The sequence below is a fragment of the Syngnathus leptorhynchus genome, chromosome 12 (assembly GCF_054491065.1).
Source record: "Syngnathus leptorhynchus isolate UIUO chromosome 12, UIUO_Slep, whole genome shotgun sequence".
NCBI lineage: Eukaryota > Metazoa > Chordata > Actinopteri > Syngnathiformes > Syngnathidae > Syngnathus > Syngnathus leptorhynchus.
In genome coordinates, this window is record NC_141206.1 from 7,583,916 (window position 1) to 7,608,551 (window position 24,636).

Below are 24,636 nucleotides of genomic sequence, written 5' to 3' on the forward strand. Positions count from 1 at the left end.
ATTAGAGGTGTTTTGTTTGTTTAACAGGCTGCTGAGAACAACCTTAACAACCTTTGCAAGTGTTGGCACCCTGCTGACACCTGACGCGCGGCCTGGAGACGGAGTAAGGACTCAAAGGAAAAACACAATCATATCTTAGAAAAATACAATTAAGTCATAAAAAGCACACAGAAAATCTGCAGACAAGACACACGGTCCTCAGTGACGTCATAAAAGAGCTATTTAAATCGACCATTCATTTTATCAATACCTCGTGTCCTCTAAATATGTCTGCTGTGGGTACAAATAAAAATAAAAATCATAAAACCATTTAACGTTAACCCTATATGACTACATATAATTTAATAACGTAATAAATTATTGACAATGAGTCAGAAACAACTTTTAAAATACTATGTATAGATACAGCATTTTATCATTCACGATGTCAATAATTTGAATATTTCATGACATTACAATAATACAATATGTATTTCAAATTAAGTCATGAAAGTTATTTAAACCGTAACCACAGGAATATGTATGGCTACACTACATTAAACTTACTAATCAAACTCGTTCTGGAACATTTACATTAAAAGTTGTTAAACATCTGTGAAAAGAATTACAATTTAAAAATATCTACCGAAAAAGTAAAGGGACACACACACACACGCCTGTCTTAAAAAAAAAAAAAAAATATTAGTCATAAAAGGAAAGTATCTAAAACACAGCAAAACAAGGAATTGTCATGTTTCCGTGCAATCAGCACTCTGGACAGTTAAATGTATTGCAGTTGTAAATCATTTCATAAATATAACAATAAAATACCATTTATTATAAAAAAAAATTGCATTAATCCACATACATGAATTAACAATTGTTGGATTGCAACAAAATTGTGTATTTCATTTGACTTTCATGGAGTAATAAAAGAACGGTAAAATATGTATTACTAAACGAATTTGGATTCATCGTGTTAAGATTAACATTCAGGAACATTCAGTCATTAATAATCATCTACAAATGACGCGTAAATGGTGGAAACAGGAGGAAAAGAACACCTTATTTAGCAAATCATTTGCGTCAAAAGTCTTCCAAAGAAAGTTGTGTGAAGCTGTGAAATACCTCTTTTCCTCTCAGGAGGATGTAATAAACTACTTGAATTATTTCATAATAATAAATCATAAATGTCTCTGGCGGCCTGAGGTGTGCTCAAGCTGTCAGCGGTGAAATGCTGACGGATCGACGCAAATCACGCACTAAATTGCGTGTGAAAGCGCACTTTGGGACGTCTGCGTGCGCGCGCGTGCGCGTGCGCGCGTGTCTACCGCGTGTATCTGCGGTGTGTGTGTGCGTGTGTGTGGCTCCTCCCCCTTCTAGCCTTCGTCCAATAGCTGTGGGGCGTCCTCCGGCGCGCGCTCCCGCTTGCATAAAATGCGTGGCTGTGCGCAAGTAGCGCGCAAACACACACGCAAGGCGCACACACGCACACGCCAAGAGGAGCGTGAACGCAACATTTTTGGATATTAGCACGCAAGGAATCACCGTTTTTCTCTCGTGGGCGTGAAAAGGTAAGAATGTTGCCCGTTAGGTGTTTGTGAAGTGTGTCTATATTGGAGGCGCAATGTTGGTTGCGTGACATAAACGTGGCATGCATTTTAGAGCATTTTCATTTCAGTTTATTCGCACTTTTTAGGTTACAAATGGTAAATAAGGAAACAAGATCGCACTTATGCTGTTTTCATAGAAAACAAATACGCCTGTTATGGTTTGAGAAGGATATGATGCGCAAATTGGGCCTTTTTTGCGCACCCTAAAATTTAAAATGATTAAAACTATTTAAGCGTGCACAGAAACGTGTAATCGGATTAACTATTTTATATACACAAGATCAAGACATTATAAAATTTAGATTTTTTTTTTTTACACAATGCAACAAAATTACTCATATGCCTTAACACATAAGAAAAGGTAAATCAGGTGCAACGAACTGCAAAAGTGGAGTGAATTTAGTTTGTTAAAAATCATAATAATCTCACTTAATTACTTATGTTACTACTAATTTTATTTTAAAAAAATGTAGTGAATTCATTTTTTTTCATGGAACAATTCATGCATCAATATTTTTATGTGGCGTCTATCAGTAGGGCCTATACTAATAGTATTTTGGGGAATATAACGAGTAAATTAAGTTTCAAAGTAAGAAAGAAAAACTCAACTACTTTTTCCACATGATTACGAAAATAGTACAAGAAATACTACTTCAAAAATAAGATAACTTTAAAACGAAGAATTAAAAAACGTTTTTCCCTCGACTCATAACATTAGTATTTAGTTGATCACCTTTTATTTATAATTAAAAGTCTATGAAGCCACATGAAAAATACAAACAATCGTTTTGCAACATTGTACAAGTGGGAAATCATTCCAATGCGACATGATAATCCATAATAATCCCTGTAATGTTTTTAGTATCAATAAATATAGTTACCGTTGATTGAATATTGATTGAAAACACTGATGAAACTCACATTTAAGGTGATCAACTCAAAGCATTAAGAAACGCTGCAATGATGCTTCTAGTTGGTATTAAATAATTACACAATAAAAAATGCAATCTGGTGACACAAAACAAACGAATCAAAGGTTTCTTTTCTTTCTGAGTTTCTCTCATTGACATCTTATAATAATTTCTTCTAAGGTCTTTATCATATTTTACATCCTTCTCACATGGAAAACTGTGATACTTACAATGGTAAAATTATTTGATGCCTTACCCCTGATAAGGCACGACCTCATTAAAAGAACTGAAAACGGTTTCCTGAATGTCATGATAGCATTTAGTGGTTTTTCATAAATCTTATCCAAAAGTAAAGGCCCTTTTATGGCATTTATTTTTAAATTGTATTTTGGTGTTATTGGAAAAAAAAAATCATTCAAAGATTTTCACAGTTTAAAAGAAGCAATGCACATTTTTGGTACATCAATGTTAAATACAACTGAACTGTCCATGCACTACCGTACTGCTTTAAGAAAAAAAGTATTTGTAACATGATGCACAATTTTAACCTTTCATTCAGTGATTCTTTTCGCAACAAATTAGCAACACAAGAAGAGCCCGATTGCCTCGATTAAATAAAATAGCGAGCCCACTCCTTTTTTGTCGTAATTATGACAGGAAGTCAAATATGACTTGGGCAATTCTGCTATGATGCTAACGATACGTGAAAGATGATGGCAAGTGTTGTTTCGTCGCAGAATCGGACGGGCCGTCCTCATGCCCGTCGAGGCAGGCCGGCCGTGCAGGCAGTAGAAGAAGAGAAGAAGAAGAAGTGGAAAAAGTGTGACAGGGTGGAGGACGAGAGTGTGCTGACGTTTGGCTGGTGGGCGTGCAGGGAGCAACATCTCAGGGATATGTCCACTGGCACCGCAAGAGGTAAATACACTAAAGCCGTGACTCTTAAAAGTGCGTCGCGAGGACCAGCTCCCTCTGGCGGTACGTGAAAGAATCACTGAATGAAACGCAAATACCGTTCACATTTAAAAGAAGAAAAAAAAGACAAAACTTTCCAAACATATGCATTCATTTCCCTCATGTTCCAAAAAATATTTGATGCACTCTTTATTATTATTTAAATGTATTTATTCATAACAATGGTCAAGCATAAACCAGTATGTTTTATGACTGATATTTATTAGACGTATAAAAATAGGTAAAGGGAAATTATTTGTTCTTATATTTATTGGTATAGTACTGAATTAACAATACTATTTTTTGGTGTGTTTTTACATTTGGTTTAAAAAATTGTCAAGAACAAATTATCTATCCATTCAAGCTTCTAATTTAATTTCGTGACAAATGCATGCTTTGTTTTGGCCCCATGTCACTTGTGTGCGCATGCGCCAGATTGACCCCCCCCCCCTCCCCAATTTCCTTACCGAGCCCACCATACTTCAGAGAGAGAGGTGGTGGTGGGGGGGTAGAGGTTCTCGACTTTAATATCCTGCAGGTTGATGAAGCTTGGCGAAGAGATTTTTTTCTCCACACTCGGCTGGCAGCGTTAATAGAGACCCCCACCCCCGCCGTCTCCCCCACCTTCCTCCCCAAAAGACCCCTCCCCACTCCCAGCATCCACTCCCCCCCTCCCAGAAGTGCGTTTGATGTGGAAATGAAAGCTGGCAAAAGGCTGCAAGAAAGAGACGCGACTGAATGGGTTAAGTGAAAAGCGATAATGTTCACGCGGGAGACCTCCTGTGGGTGCACGGGCGCGCGTCCGTGATGGTGCGCACGTGCGCGCGCGTCGTCGTGGCAACACTTCCCAAAACACGTTGCCCCATATTTAACACTCCTCTCAACTAATTACAAAATTGACATCACCTTAAATATGAAAAAAAATGACATAAGTGGTTTTTTTTAGTTCCTTGACATTTATAAGTGTTCATCCCCCCTACCCCCCCAGGTCATGGGGGTCTTAACCAATTAGGCGGAATGTTTGTTAATGGCCGTCCACTTCCGGAGGTGATCCGGCAACGCATCGTGGACATGGCCCACCAGGGGGTCCGGCCGTGCGACATCTCCCGCCAGCTCCGAGTCAGCCACGGCTGCGTCAGCAAAATTCTGGGACGGTCAGTTACAACTCGTTGCCTTTGGTAGAGCGTAGACGGGTCGGATCCCAACGTTTCCCTTCCGCAGGTATTACGAGACGGGAAGCATCAAACCCGGAGTGATCGGCGGCTCCAAGCCAAAAGTGGCCACGCCGAAGGTGGTGGATAAGATCGCCGAGTACAAACGGCAGAATCCAACCATGTTCGCCTGGGAGATCAGGGACAGGTTGCTCGCCGAAGCCGTGTGCGACGGCGACACCGTGCCCAGCGTCAGCTCCATCAACAGGTTAGCGATATTAGCTCTTCTCCAATCCGCAAAATGATTTTTCTTTTTAGCCAAATTACACAAAGGTTCTTTTCTTACAGGATCATTCGAACCAAAGTCCAGCAGCCGTTCAATCTCCCCTTGGATGGAAAAGGCCTGAGTCCAGGACAAACCTTGAGTGAGTTTTTATTTTATTTATTTTTTGCTCAATAGAAATGCTCACATTTGCCTTCTCCAAGTTCCCAGTTCAGCCGTCACCCCGCCCGAGTCTCCGCACTCTGACTCTTTGGGCTCCACCTACTCCATTAGCGGCCTCCTGGGCATCCCCCAACCCAGCAGCGAGGGCAAGAGGAGCCACGACGACAGTAAGATCTAAAAACTCAATTGTCATCCATCCCAATTTGCTGTTTCCACATTATTATGAAAACATTCTTCTTTTTGGTCTTCAGGTGACCAGGACAGCTGTCGGCACAGCGTGGACTCTCAAGGAAGCGGCGGCGGAGGTATTCCCAGAAAAAGCATGCGGGTGGAACACTTCTCGCACCACGTGGACTGCGGTTTTGAACGTCCCCACTACCCTCCGGACTCTTTCCCTAGCTCCGCCTCCGGTAGCAAGACGGAGCAGGTGAGGATAGGAGCGTCACGTGACGTGCTGTTTTGAATTTCAAGAGATCAGCACGTCTTCTTTGTTTTTTTTTTTTGGTTTCCGCGGCGACGGCTAATAGCTAATCCTCGGCCCTCAGACTTTGTACCCGCTGTCGCTCATCAGCGGCAGCCTGGACGAGGCTAAAGGCGGTTTGTCGTCATCGAGCTCCGCCATTGGACGCAACCTGGCGGCGCATCAGAGCTACGCCATGGTGCCCGGTGAGATGATCATCCCCCCCAAAAATAAATCACTTTTCGTCACCATCGCTCCCATTGCGTTCCCATTGTTTCATTTACGCCATTTTCCCATCCTGGACACACCCTCACGCAGAGCAACTCCAGTCCTTGCCGCTCTGCCTGAAGCAGGAAATGTCCCCGGAGGTCACCAGCACCAGCCCCGCCTCGCCAAACATGGCGGCGTCCAACTTGGCATTTGTGGAGCTGCAGAAACCCATTTCTATGAATAGCTGCAGTGGCGGCGGCGCTAGCAACCATTTTCCAAACTCCTTCAACTCATTCTCCCATCATGCACCTGTGTATGGCCAGTTTGGCAACCAGTCAGTCATCTCAGGTATCGTCCACGTTATCGACTCATCTCACGATCATTGACTTTTGAGGGAACACAATTCTGACTCTAATTTGGCCGTACCTAACATTGTGCATCGTAAGAAGACGACTGACGCAATAACCCAGCGATCTCAATATGTTAAGAAGAAAAATATGGATAATAAGCTCACTTTTGTTTTTCAGGGCGAGACATGGTGAGCTCCACGCTGCCGGGTTACCCGCCTCACATCCCGTCCCCGGGCCAGTCGGGTTACTCCTCGTCGGCCATCGCCGGCGTGGTCGCGGGTATGAGTCGCATTTGTTTTCCTGCACACACCAAAAAAAAACACACATTAAAGGGGAGACTATCAGTAAGGGGCGGGGGCAGTGGTTTGCGACAGAGGCTCGACTGGAGTTAATGAGTTGACTTGAACAGTGTGTGTGTGTGTGTGTGTGTGTGTGTGTGTGTGTGTGTGTGTGTGTGTGTGTGTGTGTGTGTGTGTGTGTGTGTGTGTGTGTGTATACACGGGCCCAGGGGGTACAAGGAACAGGCTTGGGGGTTCCACCCTGCTGCCCACTACCCCCACACATCCAAACAGCTCTGACCACACATCGCCATGGGAACCAGGGGGCCCAGTAGGGGGGTCTTTGTGTGTGTGTGTGTGTGTGTGTGTGTGTGTGTGTGTGTGTGTGTGTGTGTGTGTGTGTCTCAGGATGCCAGTGTGTGCATGTGTGGCGTTTTTTTTTCTTTTTTTTCAAATTTTTATTTGAAGTCTGCCCTTCGAAGCGCGAAATGAGAGGGTCTGATTTATTATTTTTCTGGTGGGTCTCGGAGTGAGGGAGCCTTGATACACAATTACCTCATAGAGGGGAGGGGGGGGGTTACAGACACAAGGAGCTGGAGGTGGGGATTCATAAGGATTCATTCCAGTCGACATAATTACCAATTAGATATTGGAATGTTTAAAAAAAAAAAAAAAAAAGAGAGCAAGAAGGTAAGGAAGAGGGAGGCTTGAGCAGGAAGTGCAAGAAGAGGAGGCTGCAGGGCGATGGGCATGCACCACTGGCTTCTAGCGATTTGGGCCTGCGCCTGCGCTGGAGATTAATGGTTTACGGGCTCAGCTAAACTGCTAGTGAATGATGAGCTGAGCGGCACATAAACATCTCACAGTAATGGACGATCTTGTGGCTTTTTTTTGCAAAAAGAATCATGTAAGCTATAACATGTTATTGTTTTTTTTTTTAAAAAAAGGTGCCGACTACCCCGCTCAGTCATACAGCCACTCGCCCTACGCCTCCTACAGCGAAGCCTGGAGGTTCACCAATTCCAGCATACTCGGTGAGATGAGGTCTTGTGTTAATTTGACTTTGGATCAATCCTTTTTTTTAAATTTCCAGGAGATAAATAATACAATAAATAATATGCTGAAGTGCTTTCTCGCAAATATGAGATCATTGTGCCTGCTGCATGCCCCGTGCGCAAGAACAATGTAGTTACTTCAAAGCAGTTAAGGCGGTCGGATGGAGTAGATCATTTTTATAGGGGTAATTATTCAAACTAAAACTATTTCAGGATGACATTAAAGTCCTGTATTAAATTTTCACCAGGACGGCATAGATGGGAAAAAAAAAACCCAACAACAATGCATCAAGACTACATCAATAAAAATGAGACTTACTTAAGTGTTACTGTACAAATTGCTGATGGGATGGAAAAAAAGGAATGGAGTGACCTTTGCTTTTTTTTGGATGTTTGCACCCCCGCCAGGTTCACCTTACTATTACAGCACAGCCTCCCGAAGCGCAGCCCCCTCGGCCGCCGCCTACGACCACCTCTAGTCGCCCGATTACAACCTGGATTGACTTTCTGATGACTCTGCAGATGAACCAGCAGTTTTTATTTTTGGGACGAGTCAATTATTTATTTACCATTCCCCATCCAAGCGACCCAGGGTAACTCGGACTGGAGCACGTTTATGCATCTGCAGCCTTACGTGTCACACGGTGCATCTTTTTCAGTACTTGTCACTGTTTTTGGGCCAAAGACTTGTTTTTCCGCACACCCGACAAAGGATATGCAAGATCTTTATAATGAACTATGCTTGATTTTTTTGTTGTTGTTGGTTTACAATGGCTTCTTTTGACATTGGAGAATCTATTCATTCTTAATTTGACTGCTTGTGGATGAGATGGGGGAAAAATTATTTGTCTACATGATGTATATAATGTAAAGTGGCCATGCTGGTGGACATTGATTTGATGACAAAAAGCAAAAACAGGCTTCCATACACATTTAGTTTGTTCCCATGTTGGTAAGAATTGTGACTATTTTTTATTCATATATACAGTTATTAATATTATTGCAGATGGACTGTAAATAGGGAATTTCTAAAGAATTATTTTTAATTAAAGCATGGCAAAGGTGAGCGTCTTGTGTGTTTAATGAAATGTGACTTTCTAAAATTATTATACACTTGCAGTTTGGCACCCACATGTGCGGATACTTTTTTCCGATATTTGCAAAAATATTTAACACGTTTTTCTGCATTTTCTATGGGAAATGCATATTTAGTATTTCAGAATTTTTCAATAATTTTTTGGGGGTTCTTTTATTTGTTCCTCCAATGCATTTCAATGGGAAGGAATGATATGCAGATTATATATTATATTTGTGTAGCTATAATATTTATTTTTTGGGCTAATTTTATCATTTATATTATTTTAAAATATAGTATTTTTGATGGAAGTAGTAGTTGTAGCTCTTGTCCTCTATTAATAATTTACAACTAGTTTATTTTTTCCCAGGGCCTGTTGTCTCAGTTACTGACTTTTACTCGATTTTTTTTTTTTTTTTTTAAATCATAAATTTTACAAGGCGAAATTATATCCACTAAAGAATCCATGCTCACAAACAAGAAGGAAGAGGAAGTCTGCCATTTGGCTTTGCATTAACGGATTTTGGATGCTTTTTCCAAGGATTGTATTTGAACTCCTCCAGGGGGATTACTCTTCTTGTTATTATCATTACCTTGGTGATAATAGCCTCATAACAGACATTTCTTTCAGCAATTTTAAAGGACAAACTCAGCGACCCCGCAAGCGCACGTCTGTCTAATGGCTTCTTCTTATTTTCTGCATCGACTGCTTTTATGCTCGAGGTCTGCGTCCCTCTTTTTTTTTTTTTTTTTTGCGGCCTCATTACCGCAATGCGCTAACTAGCTAGCCACGCTTCGGTGGGGCCGGCCCACCTGGTGCCCACTGATGGCTTAGATGTGACTACATCTTTGTAGAAGTAGAACCTCCTGTATTGTTCTCACTACATTTTCCACTTTTTGGCCTTGTATGATTTACTAGCAAAAACATTTTAAGAGACGAATAAACCATTTTTCTCTGTCACTCGATGTGTTTCAAAAATGCTGAGCAGCTTCAACCCAATCATGAACCAAATCTTGGCTACTCTCATTCCATTTTTTTAATTTTTTTTACACGTGCAAACTCAATTCACGGCAGCTTCCCGTGCCTAAAAACATCAAGTCGGGCTTCCAAAAGACTCCAAAGACAAAGTTACAGTTGCAGCACATAAGTCACAAAAACGGAAGTCTTCCTCCCTCCGTGGGCCTATTAGAGGGGAGCCTTTGGGCCACAGTGCTCGCGGTAATGAGCCCGTCGGTACAATATAGGCACCGGGCCGGAACAGCTGAGGGGCAGACAAAGCTGGCAGGACAGGCTGGGGGGGAGGGGGGGGTCGCCACTAGCACACAGCCATGCTTACACTGCATCTATCCACAAGGCATGTGTCCATCACCATTATAGGGAAAGACCTCAAAAGACACAACGAGGGTACAAGCTGGCAAAAAGGCAGCGAGAGGAGTGTGTGTGTGTGTGTGTTCTGGTTGTCCCGCGCCAGTCATCTGTAAAGTTCACCACTTATCTCCGAGACAGAGACACCAGACCGAGCAAATAAGTATTTGTAATTTGTCGTGGTGGAGCGTGAACGGCGGCGTGACCCAGATTGCGGCGGGAGGAGGCTTTCAATTTTGGAATATTTCTTTCTACACAGAGAGCGTGAGCGATGATTGGACACAATTCCACGAGCGATTTGTTTCATTTGGAAACAACTGCAATTGTTGTTAATTTGGTCATGTTTTGTGATTTAAAAAAAAAAAAAAAAAAAACAGTTTCGAAAATGGATTTATGTTTCTTGCAGTAAAACGTAATGCAGGCATCAAAATTGAAATTGACCCTGCAGTGTGAATCCAACCAAAAGAGGATCACGCCAAAAAAAAAAAAAAAACACTTGAAATGACATCCCTGTCATCCAATTTCAAGAAGCTCTCTCATCTCATCTCCTCCACCTTTGGAACAAACGCCCCAGTCAAAGGGGGGGGGGGGGGGGGGGGGGAGCAAACAGAAGGAGTTTCAGGGAGACAGAAACACAGGTGCCCAGTGTTGCATCTCGGCTATTAAACGCCACACGGGGCCCCCTCCAGGCAGGAAGCTAACTGTTTGACTGCGAGACATCAAGAAAAACGCACCTTTCAAAGCACACACATTCAACGCCATTGCACAGGCAGGATGGATAAAAATCAGCCCAGGTATCAGGTACCGCCCCGAGGGAGCCAATGGGGTGACCCCGGGGGAGGAGGAGAAGACTTGAGTCACAAAACAAGTCATTCAGCGCCCGTTCGGGTTAACGATTAGCGAGGAGGAAGCAGGTGCAACGGCCGATGGGTCCGAGGGCTGCGCGGCCCGGCCGACATCAAGACGTGCAAAGCAGATCAAAACCCAGCCGACTAGTTTGCAAACATTCTTTTTATGCCACGTGTCAGAGTGTGTGTTTTTGTAAGAAGAGGGGGCAAAGAGAGGTCATGTGTTGAGATGCCCTCAAGACAGGCACTTGTGTTAATTCCAACAACAGCTGCTTTCTCGACAAAAGCCAGTGTTTGCATTAAGCTTGTTAGGAAAGGCAAGGGGGGGGGGGGGATGAGGGGGGGGGGCGCTCTCCAGCTATTATATTTGTTAGGATGGCATTGCTTTGAATTTCAGCTCTGTGTGGTACGAACATTAATTGGCCGAATCATTATCTTTCAATTAACACAATGACAGAAATGAGTGTCTCGCCAATTGGCGAGGAAGACTCACTCACTCCATGTGACATTTTCTTGCCCTCCCTGAGCCTGATTCAATCTGTTAAAGGACAATCCAGTAATGTAAAACTAAACACACAATCAAAATAATCAGACACATTCTATATTTAAATCCAGAATGTAATCATTGTTTTAGAAACCAGCGCTAATGCTATCAGTTCATGTAAAATCCCATTGACGGGCTAATGGAACGTTAGCATGGAGAGCGGGAATATTGTGCGCTAGTTGAATAAATACTGAGTTTTAGGATTGGTCATGTTTATGAATTGTGATTTCAATGTCAATCAAAACAACTATCAATTGAATTTTCCATCCATATATGATAGGACGTTAAAGTCTGGGTAGACTCTTACTGGTTGAAGTGTCTGAGAGAGCTGCAGAAGAGCTTTCAAGGGCCCCGCATGGAGAGACGGCTCTGACGCCACGGCAGTCAAGACCGAGGGGGTGGCAGTGGAGAGGTGCGGGCAGAGAAAAAAAAGACTTTTTCAAGTGGGAGAGATGGAGTAACAAGTGGAGCGTGCCAGGCGTCAGCAGCAGATGGACAACGAGCATCCGGAGCGCCGTTGAGACTGCAGGAAAAAAAAAAAAAAAAAGTTTGGCGGGTGTGCTGCATGTTGGACGTGTTGTGATAGAATTCTATAGAAAAGCGCAGTATAAATACAATTCAATATAATAATTATTAGCTCCAAAAAGGGGAGTAGGTATTCTTTTGTTCACCATTTATTGGTTGTATTTAAATGGTTCAGTCTAAAGAAAAATTAGACACTTGAAAACAAATAAAATTGTTAAATCCATGGAATATGGCGTTTGAGTTATCTTTTTCCTATTTAAGTCAAGTAGCGTAAAACCAGGACGTGTCCTACTAACGTAGACAGACAGACAAAACAAACTTCTTCCTCACTTTTTGCTGACAGCTCAACCTTAGCGAAGGGTCTGCGCTGGACTAAGTGTTATTCTGTTTTGTTTTTTTCTGTGTGTTTTGCAAAAAAAGCATGCCAGACTGGCCCCTAATGATCCTGACTTGAGCTCTTGCCTTTTTAATTACCCAACCAGGCCTGACTGAGGCTCACAAAGCTGGGGTGGAGAGGCGCAAATGGTCCAACAAGAAAAAAAAAAAAAAAAAAAGGGGACAATTCCTTGGGAAAGATGCTCCGTGAACCCAGCAGCTAAGGCCGCCCCTGCTGCTCCAGCCACTCATTACTCGGCGGCGGTCCTCCGAAAAAGCCGAGCCCACCGGGTCGGCTGGGGAGCAGTGCCCTCGGCTCACGTTAGCAAACATTTCAGCTGGGATGATCCAAACAAGACGCTAATGGCCGCCTTCCTCACCGTGGAATGTTTTGTCATGGCGTCACCTTTCAACATGACCCGAGGCCTCCGTCACTCAGGTGGCCCATCAGTCACCTTCATCTGCACAATCTGACTTTATCTTAATGAGCCGTTGTTATGACAGTCGATGAATGGAGACGGCTTCCATTCAGCGGACAGGAAAGTCCGGCATTATTACGTTAACGAAGCCCCCGCAGCCCGTCCAGTCACGGCGCACCACCCCAAAAAAAACGTCTGGCTAAATAAAAAGCTTATAGAGTCCAGTGCCTTGATCCCATTCGGAACTCGGGACAAGACGGGGCGCCCTCGCGATTGTCTTTGCCCGTCATTGCGTTTCCTATTGTTGCATTGCATTCCAGTGTGAGGAATGTTAGAAGTTTGGAAAAGGGGGAGTGCTAGGGGTCTTTATCCTTGACATCCTGTTCTTATTGTTAAGCGCTTGAGGTCGGCTGCAACCCTACATGTCGGCTTGAAAGGGAACAAAATGGGCCTGTGTGCGCGGCTTTTTTCTTTTATGAAAAGAACGGTTTTACCTTTCCAAAATAAATCATTAACATATTTCTTTCTAGATGAACAACAAAAAAAAAATTGTATGAAAACGTATTGTATTTATTTTAACATCTTAATTTCATGATTTATTATGAATTTTTACATACCACATTTGGAGGACAACCGACGTTAACATCGGCGAGCGGACGCAAGGTGGCCGCTTATCTTATCATGATGGAGCTCAGAGAGTCTTGTCCTGAAAAAAAAAAAAAAATACATAAGTTATACTGTTGTTTGGATCGCTCATAATCATTAGAATTACACTCACCGGGAAAAGAATTTGTGACACCAGCGCAGTTTAAATGTCACCAAAATTAGTCTGATAGAAATGTCAGGTTTGTTTGCTTTGAAAGCAAATACACAGGAAAAAAAAAAAACGGTGGCATGTTTTCAAGATATGACAAACATTTTAATTCAGGTGAAAAATTATAGGCGGCAAAAAAAATCAGTCCTTCACTATATTTTGTATTTAAGTGAGTATCAAGCAGATATTATGACATGAGATGACAAAAAATTATTTGTTTGGTACCAAATGTATAAAAAAAAAATAAAAAAAACATCTCCAGCATTGGAAAGATTGAACACATTTCAAAACGGACCCTTCATATGAACAAAACAATCCTAAAAATGACACAATGACTTAACATAAACAGATTGAAAAAGTGCAATCGTAACAACCTCTGAAACGCTACTTGAACTAGAGCACCACCTAGCGGTCAAAAACCAGATAGGCCCATTGGAACGAGTGCGACACAGCATTACGATATAAGTCAATCAGGTCCACACGTTTTTGGTCAAGAAACAAATGAATCAGGTTCTTTGCCTTTAGGAATCCCTGAGGTAAATTTTGTCAAAGTGCACGAGGTGGGAAAAAAAAAAAAAAAAAAAAAAAAAAAGGATACGAGTGGTCGGGTTTCAGTTTGTACCAGGAATAAACAAGTGTCACTGAACGTTCCATCTTGCTGTTATGGGTCCTTATTCAAGCGAGGTGAGATTCTCCGGTAAGTCCATCGTTCGGAGACATTGCGTTTGATTTTGACGCCGCTGTGTGACCCCATGTCCATGTCGAGGGAGGGGCTGGAGTGGGACTTGGTCAGGTGGCCTTCGTCTTCCTCTCCCTCCTGGGCCACCGGGGAAGCGCACATGGCTTTGTCGAACAAGCTGAGGGCGGGGGCGATCAGAGCGCCGTCTCCCGTCCTCCCGACGCCTTTCCAGGCCTCCAGCACTCTGGTGTAGCTCTCGTAGCGACATATCTGCGGGGCGACGGATATTCGGGATGTCACTGATGGAACGTCATTGCGCGCTTCTCAGACGTTGTGGCTACCTCGTGCTGCAGGTACTCAGCCCTGGTGCGGTGCTCCTCCAACTCCTTGCCTCGGGCTTTTTTGCCCTCCGGGGGGTTCTGCCGGAGGTGCGACAGGTCCGTTTTGAAGGACTCCAGCATTCCGGCGTGAGACTGCAGCTGGCGTTCCTGCACGGGAAGCCAACAATTCAATTGTTACTACTAGCTGCTGGAATCAATCTCTACTCTATTTGCAGACATGTTGATGGTGAACTCTGGAAGTGCCTCTAATTGAACGTGAAAAATCGATTCATCTGTAACAAACATACGAGTGTGTGCGCCGACTGCGAGGCAGGCAGGATGGGTCGACAGAACCTCCGCTGGGAGCCGACGGCGGCGGGGAAGGGCGGGGCGGAGTGAAGCGCCGACACCAAGTTAATGCGGCTGATCCAAGAGGTCATCTCCATTTTGGATCTGCGACGGAGAAGCAGACCACACTCGCTTGAGTGGCGCTCACGCGACACGGACGATATATTCCTGCAAAAACTTACGACGCTTGAAATAGAAAAACTCTCCAGTCGGCAGTCTGCAAGCGGAAGACGTGCGGCTTCTTGGTGTAGTCGGCCGCCGGCTCGGCCAGCGAGTGATGGACGCTGACCACCTCCTCGTTGGTCTGCTGCTCCCCCCTGCTGTGGTCCTGACACACAGAAATGTCAAAATTTGAATTGGTGATCTCATAAAAAAAAAAAAAAAAAAATTCCTAAGGTTACCAACCTTCTGTAAGTAAAACACCATTCCCTTCAGCACGCCATAAAAAGTTTTCCAGCGCCTCTTCCCCCAAGGAGCTGATGACACAACGGCAACGAGTCAGCGCGGTTCAATGTTGGGGGGGTCACTTTGTCGATCACTTACTGCGCTTGCCGTCGATATCGGCGTGGAGCTTCCTCTGGATGAAGCCCTGCTTGATAACGGGGGCCGCCTTGTCGTGAGGGACGTCCTGGAAAGGGTTGCTCTTGGAGCGCAGCGGAGCGTCCACCTCCTCTGTCAACGCCGAGGTCAGCTCCTCCTCGTCGCTGGAGAGTCACCGGGGTGAACAAAGCGTTCGTTTCGCTGACCAATCCTTTTCGGCGTCGTTTTCATTCATTACTCACATGGCCCATTGCAGCGGCTCGCTCTTGATGGAGTTGTAAAGACCCTTTAAGGTACATTAAAAAAATAAAAAAATTAAAAAAACATGAACAATTGCTTTCAGTTCTAAAATCATTTTGAGAGCGAGTTCTTACTTTCAGCAGATCCTTGCTGAAGTTCTCTCCGTCATTCATGCCCTCCAGGTTGGACACAAACCTGGACGAGGACATGGCTTTGCCTACGTTCTGTGAAAACACCGGGACAGTTGATTGACAGCGCGCGACCCGGGGGAACGTTCAGCTCAAGCGTGCTGCCCACCTGTCCGTGCAGGTCCGTGTTGAGGAGCATCAGAGCGCAGGTGATGGCGAGCACAGCCCCTGAGGAAGGTGAAAAGTGCCACATTGGTGTGTGCCTTGGTTCCGTAAATGAGATGGATGCCCACCTGGTGAGGAGAAGGAGTCCGGGTTGCATTGATAGTAGCGGCCGGCGAAGTGCTGGAGCACCCGCTCGCGCTCTTGCGTCTCTCCGAGCAGGATGACCACTTTAAGGAAAGACCTGAGTGATGCAAAAGGGAAATGCAAACATCTTCAACGGGTCTCCGGGACGCTTGGCTTGCCTTCCGACTGGCTCACCTCAGAGCTTGATCCAGAGTTTGCCCAGTGAAGTCAAAGAACCTGAGGTACTCTTCCCCAACTGCACGACTGAATGAGTTGCTGGAGATACACGAGGAATGACTTCATTAATATTGTGTTGGAAAAAAAAAAAAAAAAAGGATTCAACCTGACAGTGGTTTGAACTTGTGTTCTTACTCTTTGTCCAAGTGCTTGACCACATCTACGCGCTGGATCCCATCCAGCTTGAAGAGCCGCTCTGCGAGCTGGAGCACCTTCTCCCGGTCCATATCGCCTCCATTCATGCAAGGCGCCGCCGACGACTCTGCCGTTCTCCTCGGCTCACCGTTCGCCACAAGTACCGGCTCGGATCCGATTAGGGCGCTTGCCTGCGCCTCGTTTGACTTCGGGGCTTGATTGGTAAGAGTAAGTACCAAAGAGACCTCATGAGACCTTTGGTGCGATGGCTTAGGCTCGACCTTTTTCTCTTTGCCAGCGGGATCCGCAAGCTGGTCTGAAGAGTGTGGTTCTTCTGAAAGTTGAAGCCGTTCCAACTGGACCGGGTCTTCACAGTGTTTTTGGGGCAGCCCGTTGTCGTGGGAGAACTTTTGCGGTTCTTTCCCAGCGTCATCAGCTGTTGGGACCTTTTGACTTCCTGCGGCAAGAACCTTTAAGGTTGGTCCGGTATTGTCAGTTTGCTTTAGCTGCGCCGCTGCCTCCCTAAAAGTATAGAATCAGAATCATATGCGATGAATCCATTTTCGAGATTTCTTTTTTATTACTACCTCTGTGATATGCACAAAGAACATGGCTGCCAACGGAGCTAGTTTATAAAAACACAGCTTTTTCACAATCAGGCCTTAAAACAGTCTCAATTATTTTTCTCACCCAGTCAAAAAAAAAAAAAAAAAAAGAAATACAATCAAATACTCACACAGTGTTAGAGAGGCATTCGTCATTGGTTCCACTCCCCGCTTGGCTCCCGTCCGCCATCTTGGAACCTGGAAATGACGTTTGAGCTCCCGCTGAGTCGGCGCGCCCTGTCATCGCCACATTTGTCTCCTCCTCCCGTGGTTTGTCCGGCCGTAAATCCGCAGCGGTACTAACCGCATCGGCCGTGACGCCGTCTTCCGCCTCCTCCTCTGAGTCAGATTTCAATGCTGTGTCCAAAGAGAGATGCAAATCACTCTTTCGCGTCCCGCCCAAAAGATAATAGCGGTTTATTTATTTGTATTTTTTTTGGAGTGATGCGTACCGTTATGACTGTGGTCTAAGATCTGATGCGTTGAATGTTCCCTTTGTTGCGTCGTGGGCTCTTGAGCTACTGCGGCATCACATGGCTAAAAATTGCAACACGGGTCATCGATCATGCACAACATGTGACTGCGGATGCAATACGAGACTCAAAACGAGACTCTTTCCGCTACGATTCGTCCCAGCCACAAAACTACCTCTGCATAATGAATGGCTAACAACTGAGGCGGCGATGCAAATGATCTCGCTGCACTTCATTTGCACTCATCCGCCCGCGTTTGTGGTTTGCACGGCATTGTACAAAAAAAAAAAAAAAAAAAACGTGTCTTTATGTGTCCATTACGATTTTAACTACATGTGCTGTCAAAGCGAGAACAAAAGAAGACTGTCTTCCCGGAAAGCTCGTCTGCAAGCAATGAGCCAAAGCAACCTGAGGAGCAACAAAAGAGTCTCTCTTATATGCGCTCTTGTAGTTTGACATTGTATAATGTGCCAAATTCATATCTATCATATTGTATTTTCTTTTGTAATATATATTTCTATTTTTAAAATAATGAAATCGGTCATTTAATCGGTCCTCATCATTTCATTCGGCCAAATTACGGACACTAAAGTATATCTCGAGAAACAGAAAGTGTTGAGAACCTACCTTGAAGTCATTTCCTGTCAGGTTCACTGATGAGTCAGCATCATTTCGTTCCTCTCTATGTTCCACTTCATCACCATGACAAGGTTGGAGCAGCGAAATATCGTGTCCAGAATCGCAGTCGGTTCTGAAAGACGTCCTCTCGGCAACGCCGTCAGGGATCTCCCACTGCGCTGTGGCGAAGGAAAGTGCGGCGGCGGCGGCGACAGCGCCGCAGCTCACATCTCGCATCAGCCATATCGTCTCCTTTATTTCACCCTTGGCCTCCCCGTTCAAGCGCTGAAGATCACGAGGCAGCCAGGGGTCGGAATCAGTCAGATCCAAGTGCGGGGAGCCCAGATGCTCCTCCTCCATCGGAGTTTCCCCCGCCAAGGTCGCTTCTTCTCAGGCAGTGGGTTGCCGCTCGCAGATCTGCCATCAAGGAGAACATGTGACTCTGGCTGGATGTTGCATAAAAGCAAAAATTCACTTCATCGTTTGTGATTAAAAATAGAATTCCCCAGAGGAAGGGCGTTTTTTACGGGACGGACAAAAAAGTCTATTCACAATGTTGCTGATGAGGAAATGAACAGCGGGTTTGTATCGTTGCTATGCATGTGACTGGCGGAGGTGTTGCGCAACTGAGGGAAGGCATGTGAAACAACATTAAAAGTCAAACATTAAGAATCCACAAAAATATTGAGAATTTCATTTTGTAATCACACACCAATGAAGATGTGATTGAATTCAACTCCATTTCCGGGGAGCTAAAAAGCTAATATCGATTTGACAGGCTGGGTGAAGATTCAAAGCAAATGAGTCACTTTCAAGCTGCGGTCAAAGCGAATACATGCTGGCGGCGGATAAAGGCGAAATGATAAAACATTTAACTCGACTATCTCGTGTTCAATTTTGCCTCTTCTGTTTGAAATCTGGCTGGATTTCACGGCGCTATCTGACCTCAGAGCGAGCAGAGAAGATAGTCAAAGCGTGTTGCGGATCAGCTGCGGAAGCGTCTGCGTCTTATCGTCACGCCACGCGCTCAAACCGTCACGGCCACGCGTGTTGCCAACACAGAAGCAAGGGCATCTCTCGCCAAGGTCGACAGCCGTCGTTAGATTTGATTCCGCCTGCAGCTTCCCCTTATTACGCCCTTCCGAGCGTCGCGCAACCGACATCCGGAAGAAACCTCGACCGCGTTTCCTGTGTGAGCTTACTTCTCACTTCCCGTCTAGGCGCACAAAGTGCTTTTGTTACATCAAAATAATGGCTCAGTCGAAGAAAAAAAAAGTGTTTGTACTTTAAATAAAGGGATAGTTCATGTTGGTCTTTCTTAAGGTTGAACTGGAGTGGAATAAAAACATAATCAAAATACTGCAGATCTTTTTTTAAGCCGATTTTGATATTTGGAAGACTTCAATAACCAATTAATTGTCCAAATAATAAAGAAAATATATATTATATATAAAATGATTTTTTTTTTACTCCTATTTTTGACAGACAGAAAATATTACTATTTTAAAATACTGAGATCTTTAGTAATTGTTTACAACTGAGAAAAAAAATTAAAAAAAATATTTTGGTTTGACTGCATGATTAAAACAAAGCTATGTAAAATTACACAAGAATATCAACGATAATACTTGGTGGTGTGAAACTGCAATGTATCAGACTCAAAGCTGCTTCTAATGTTCTGGCACACCTTCAAAAGAAAACATGAGTAACGCCTCCACTGCAAATAATAAGCACACTTAAAGTTTTGTATTGTGATATTGACCACCAAAATATTTGAGAGCAAGTTTGGCTAGTTCTGGACACTTCGAGAGAGTTCTGTTGACATATATATTCTAGGCAAATTTTGAACAGCATGTCGGAAAACAAAAGAAGAACAGCAGCTACAATGAAAGTGATGTGTAGTGTATTATTTCTATCATAGTATTTATTATTACTCATGTAACAATAGCCATGAAGCATCTTTTTTTTTAGAGAGATAAAGTGTGACTTACCACCCTGAGGGTTAGTAAAAGCAGCATCATATGATCCCCCGGTTTGTGAGCTTTATCATCTAGTGGGAGGAGGGAAGATAAACAGACATGGCTTCTGACATGCGTTCACAAAGCAAGAATGCATTTTAAAAAAAAAACATTTTTACCTGCTGAGTGCCACAAACTAGCTGCACGGCCGCCCTCTTTGCGCCGAGCAGCATGTCAGCGGGCGCCGTCGCTCGCGCATGGGCCACGTTTGGAGTTTCCTTTGAAGAGAGATGAGAGTTTTCGTTTCAAGACGTGGAGAGGACGAGGAAAAAGAAGAGCTAGGAGGAGGGTGAAAGTTGCAAAGTGGAAGAGAAGGCTGCTTGTGATTGGTAAATGACTCAAACACCTGAGAGGTGAAGACTACACCCACACATATTTAAAAAAACAGTAACAACACACAGGTCAGGTGAAGGAAGTGGTTCAGCTTCATTCCTTCGTAGTAATGGTGATGTGGCACAACCAGAAGGTGTCTGTCCAGATTCAAAGTGACAATGGAAGTTGCCTTACCAGAACCATTACATCGGTGGTTCTCAGATTAGTCTGGTGTTTAGGTCTGCAGCTATCAAATATTTCGAAAATATTCTACTGCTTATCTTATTGATAAACAGATTGTAAAAATATGAATTAATAAACACAATACCTTATGTGTGAGGTGCAGGTTTTATCTTTGTCCACTAATTTTAGATTAATAATTTATTATCATGAGTATTTTTCTAGAAAATAGCCAGATAACTAGACATCGAGACTTGTCAGGTATTTCATAATCAGCATGCACAAATATTGTGCTGTTAGTAATATGTCAATTTGGTTTTAGTTGCTACGTCCAGAATTCATTTCACAACACTTTGAATTGCCGTCTACGATGAGCAACTTAAGGTATTCTACTTCTTTTTTTTTTAACGTTATTAATATCACATTAGAGACATTATGCAATTAATACAACTTCTTAACCAGAAACGATACAGGTGATTACATAGGCACATTCCAAAAGTGACTTAACTTTATCACTTAGCATCAGCATCATTAGCATGATTAGCATTGCGATTAAAAATATTAGCATTACCTAGCATTTATGTAAGCATTCTTGCGGTTGGTCCGGGTTTAGCTTCCGTGGCTGCGTTGCAATGTCGAAAACGGCGATGTGCAGGAAGGATATTGTGAAGCGCAATTTGCTATTCGAACTACATTCTTAAGGTGCTTTAATAATGATGTAGCACCATAAAAATCTTAGCATCGACGTGGCTCCAGTCGGGTGGGTCGTTTGCCCTTAGACCCTGCAGGGGGCGCGCTGGAGCTGAAAACAGGACCAGCGTCGGCTTTATGACGTCACTTTGAAGCGTCTGCGACGCACGTTTTTTCTCCAATGGGTTTCAAGCTTTATAGGCCTAATTTTGATGTTGATTAAAATTGAAAATATTGAAAATTGTGACCTATTTATTTTGTACACCAAAATGCGAACACATCGCTTACGTTTTATTGTACAGCATTTTTTATTTTTTGACAGTTTTTTCTTGAAAAAGAAATCCCGTTTTATTGTAATTATTGCACATGGTATGTTTTAATAAACAACATTTTATACGATGCAGGAAATCCACAAAACTATACTGCACTGTTTTCATTTACATACATGCTTTAAAATACATTCAATGATGCACATTCAATACACTCACTGGACACAACATTAAGTGCATCCATCTAATGATTCCTCTACGATAACATCAGCACTTTACTCAAAATCCTAAAAAGTCATCTCTCAACTACATTCATAACACAGAAGCTACTGAAGGTGCGTGATGTTGCCCTCGCAGCAACCAGGACATGCCACCTTCTCCTTAGACAGGTAGAGCATGGGCTGGATGCTACTGCTGAAGTCCATCAGACCAAAGGCAACGTAATGGATGTAACAGCGGAAGACATCGGGCAAGAAGTAGTCCTGGAAGGGGAACAGCGCCACCGGGGGAAAGTAGTTGAAGACGATGATGGCAAGGATGATGAGCACCATCTTGAAGGCTCGCTTCTTCACCGGGTGCATCTCGTCTCGGCCTGGCCCGGATTGGCGCAGCACCCACAGGATGGCGATGTTGCAGAACACCATGAAGGCAAAAGCGGCCAGGATCATGGCGGTGAAAACCTGACAGATTTTTAGAAGACATCAGCAAAATTTTCTCCTCGGGATTAATAATCTTATTGCTCATATTTGATATCTACTACATAGGACCTTCTCAAAGTTGACGATGTTGCCCACACACTTGGCAGCGGCGTAGGCCAGCGTGACGAGCCACACCAGCATGGCCAGGCCCCCCCGGTGTTGACGATCTTTGAGTTCAGTGAAGGTGATGGGGTGCACCACCGCCACGTAGCGGTCCAGGCAGATGCAGGAGAGGAAGAGCGGCGACGAGTCCTTCATGCCGTCATGCCGTCATGTCAAGAAGCGCAACACGTACCAAGTGCTGCTAGTGGTGAGGAACACAATATTGGCCAGCTCCAGTGGCGGGATTAGACAGAAGAGCACGTCCAGAATGGCCAAGTGGAGGATGAAGATGTCCGACGTGGACGAATCGCCCTTGTTCTTGTGGATGAGCCACAGGACCATGATGTTGGCTGGGATGCCCAGGAACATATTGACAAACTGCAGGCCAAGATACCAGATGAGCACGGCCGGCATGTCGCGGCAGCCCTCGTACACCGTCTGCTCCCGCGGCGTGGCGTTGACGGGCCGCTGGGAGATGAACAGCGCCGACGAGTTGAGGAAGAGAAAATTCATGGCGGGAACTCGAACTGATTATGGGAGAAAAAGAATAATAATCGCAATTATTTTGATTGATATTGAAATCACCATTCCTAAACAGGATTATTCATTGATTTCAAGACTTAGGATTTAAATCTTTAAATCTACTTTAAATACCAGATACAGCTCGTTATGGAATTGTATTTATTATTATTTTATTTCATCCAAATTTTACTCTGGATATGAACTGAATTGTTCATAGTAATTTTAGCAGTAATGGTAGTGATAGTACTAAAAGTAGTGGTATGGTAGCTAGGTATTTTTCCTATTTGATGACCTCATTACTTGTTATGGCTTTATTATGGTCACCTAGTAATCTGGCTCTTATCGCCATTGCAGGTTTTTTTTTTTTTTTTTTTAATCCTACTTCCTCCTCTAATGTCAAGAAAATCATTAACCTGGCATACCACCCACAACAAAACCTTTAGTATTTAAATAAGTGCCTAGAATGCGGACAGCATACTCTTATTAGTCCTTATCAATGCATTCATATTTTCAAAGAACCTGTAAATGAAGAGAATTTTTATGCTCCTCATGGTCCCCTCCGCCCTTTACTCCTGCATGAATTGACCCCTCAGCTTCCTCTTTGTAGGTATAATGTAACTCACTCAAGTGTGTGCGCATGTAAATGTGTGTGTTTGCATACGTGTGTGTAGTAGCAGTTGGAGTTTTACCAATTGCTCCCAAAGTCTTCCTTCACAGTGCACATACGTCAACAACCGATAAACCAGAGGCAATACGTCATGGCGGACTCACACTATGTATTTTATGATGTCTATGTTTGTGATTATACCCGGAGAGGAGGAGGATATATTTGAAGAAATACTACAATATAGATTATGAAACTAAAATCTAATGTTCTAACCTTTGTTAGGCATAAAAGCTAGTCTTCTTTTCCCTAAATGACTTATTAAATATGCAAATGAATGCCACTTACCCAGTCAGTGAATTGGTAAATCAATCTGAGGCTTCTGGATGCGGCGCTTAAGCATCAACAAATGATTGGAAAAGTCCTTCTCGGAAGACGCACCAACACTTGAGGGATTCTGTTCCCATCTTGTCGTCCAATCAGAACGTCCAAAACCGGTCATCTCTTTGGGGCCCGTAAGTACACACCCTTGGGGAGAAATAAAAAAAATAAAAAAAACAATACCAGTTGAAAAGAAGGACACCTGGCTAAAAGTGTAAAAGTACAATCCAGGAGAAATAATGAGTGATTTAAAAAAAAAAAATAGATTCGAGCGGTGGAGGTTGGTGAGACACGGCGGGTAGGCAGACGTGTTGTGGCAAGCCGTCATCCATTCGACACCGATTGGCAATGATGCAACCAAGCAATGCGGGGCCTGACGGAAAATTGACGGCAGTAAACAAGTGATGCAATTGTGCACCATGAAATTGCCCATGATTCAATTCACCGTAACATTTTGGCCAGTGTTACACCAGGCTGAGGTACAAATACGATACGGTTAGATTGAATTCAATTTACCTTTGGCGGTTGTCTTCTGAAATTGTTCAAAGTCTCCCCTCCGGCTAGCTGTCAGCTTACAAAGGATAAAAAATGATAGTTTTACTGTGAGCGGATTGAACACAACACATAAAGCCAATATAAAACTCACCGTAAGATGTTCATCAGTTGTGAAGACTAATATTAGTGCCGTACTGATGAGACGAGAGGTCTTGCCTTATACTGCACTTTTTTTTTTAACAATAAATTCAAGCAGCTTCTTCAAAAATAAAAAGAATGCTAGGACGCCGTGTTACCCTGTTTGCTCGTATTTATTATTTTACATTTCATTCATAGTTGAAGTACTTGTGATAGAAAGCAGATGGGAGGGGGGGAAAAGGTTTCA

General features: G+C 43.6%; 3 protein-coding genes across 7 annotated transcripts; 1 reads left to right on the forward strand and 2 right to left on the reverse strand.

Moving 5' to 3' along the window:
• The first annotated feature begins 1,450 nt into the window (after positions 1 to 1,450).
• On the forward strand, positions 1,451 to 8,461 carry pax8 (paired box 8). 3 transcript variants are annotated; one of them, XM_085925660.1, is made up of 12 exons: positions 1,451 to 1,553; positions 3,241 to 3,418; positions 4,443 to 4,608; positions 4,676 to 4,873; positions 4,954 to 5,030; positions 5,092 to 5,217; positions 5,302 to 5,477; positions 5,596 to 5,716; positions 5,829 to 6,068; positions 6,248 to 6,349; positions 7,296 to 7,382; positions 7,812 to 8,461. In XM_085925660.1, the coding sequence occupies exons 2-12, from the start codon at positions 3,397 to 3,399 to the stop codon at positions 7,880 to 7,882; spliced, it is 1,386 nt and encodes a 461-aa protein (XP_085781786.1). In that variant the 5' UTR covers positions 1,451 to 1,553; positions 3,241 to 3,396; the 3' UTR covers positions 7,883 to 8,461. The 3 variants fall into 3 exon arrangements, with proteins under 3 accessions (XP_085781786.1, XP_085781787.1, XP_085781788.1); XM_085925661.1 differs by having other exon boundaries at positions 4,467 to 4,608; XM_085925662.1 differs by lacking the exon at positions 3,241 to 3,418 and having other exon boundaries at positions 1,464 to 1,553.
• Positions 8,462 to 13,450: 4,989 nt separating this feature from the next.
• LOC147048179 (PH and SEC7 domain-containing protein 1) lies at positions 13,451 to 21,267 on the reverse strand. Of its 3 annotated transcripts, none has more exons than XM_085926894.1 (18): positions 21,062 to 21,267; positions 20,118 to 20,216; positions 19,972 to 20,030; positions 17,990 to 18,397; positions 17,342 to 17,426; positions 17,021 to 17,246; positions 16,285 to 16,806; positions 16,108 to 16,188; positions 15,918 to 16,030; positions 15,794 to 15,852; positions 15,631 to 15,720; positions 15,499 to 15,542; positions 15,260 to 15,420; positions 15,122 to 15,192; positions 14,899 to 15,044; positions 14,677 to 14,821; positions 14,390 to 14,536; positions 13,451 to 14,318 (listed from the first exon to the last, which is right to left on the reverse strand). In XM_085926894.1, exons 4-18 carry the CDS (start codon positions 18,338 to 18,340, stop codon positions 14,031 to 14,033), a joined length of 2,529 nt encoding a protein of 842 aa, XP_085783020.1. In that variant the 5' UTR covers positions 18,341 to 18,397; positions 19,972 to 20,030; positions 20,118 to 20,216; positions 21,062 to 21,267; the 3' UTR covers positions 13,451 to 14,030. The 3 variants fall into 3 exon arrangements, with proteins under 3 accessions (XP_085783020.1, XP_085783021.1, XP_085783022.1); XM_085926895.1 differs by having other exon boundaries at positions 20,118 to 20,276; XM_085926896.1 differs by lacking the exons at positions 19,972 to 20,030; positions 20,118 to 20,216; positions 21,062 to 21,267 and adding an exon at positions 18,926 to 19,089.
• Positions 21,268 to 21,634: 367 nt separating this feature from the next.
• On the reverse strand, positions 21,635 to 23,947 carry hcar2 (hydroxycarboxylic acid receptor 2-). Its single transcript, XM_085926789.1, is given in 3 exon segments — positions 21,635 to 22,129; positions 22,217 to 22,776; positions 23,724 to 23,947. Coding segments are annotated over 2 exon segments (900 nt in total). The 5' UTR covers positions 22,763 to 22,776; positions 23,724 to 23,947; the 3' UTR covers positions 21,635 to 21,775.
• Between the last annotated feature and the right edge of the window lie 689 nt (positions 23,948 to 24,636).

Excerpts from the sequence above, each read along its gene's own strand:
- LOC147048179 (XM_085926894.1), bottom strand. The coding sequence starts at position 18,340 with ATGGAGGAGGAGCATCTGGGCTCCCCGCACTTGGATCTGACTGATTCC. Across the intron at positions 16,189-16,284 it reads GTCAAGCACTTGGACAAAGA|CAACTCATTCAGTCGTGCAG; the intron begins GTAAGAACACAA and ends GTGTATCTCCAG. Across the intron at positions 14,822-14,898 it reads GTTTTTCTATTTCAAGCGTC|ATCCAAAATGGAGATGACCT; the intron begins GTAAGTTTTTGC and ends TCTCCGTCGCAG.
- pax8 (XM_085925660.1), top strand. The coding sequence starts at position 3,397 with ATGTCCACTGGCACCGCAAGAG. Across the intron at positions 4,609-4,675 it reads GTCAGCAAAATTCTGGGACG|GTATTACGAGACGGGAAGCA; the intron begins GTCAGTTACAAC and ends TCCCTTCCGCAG. Across the intron at positions 4,874-4,953 it reads AGCGTCAGCTCCATCAACAG|GATCATTCGAACCAAAGTCC; the intron begins GTTAGCGATATT and ends CTTTTCTTACAG.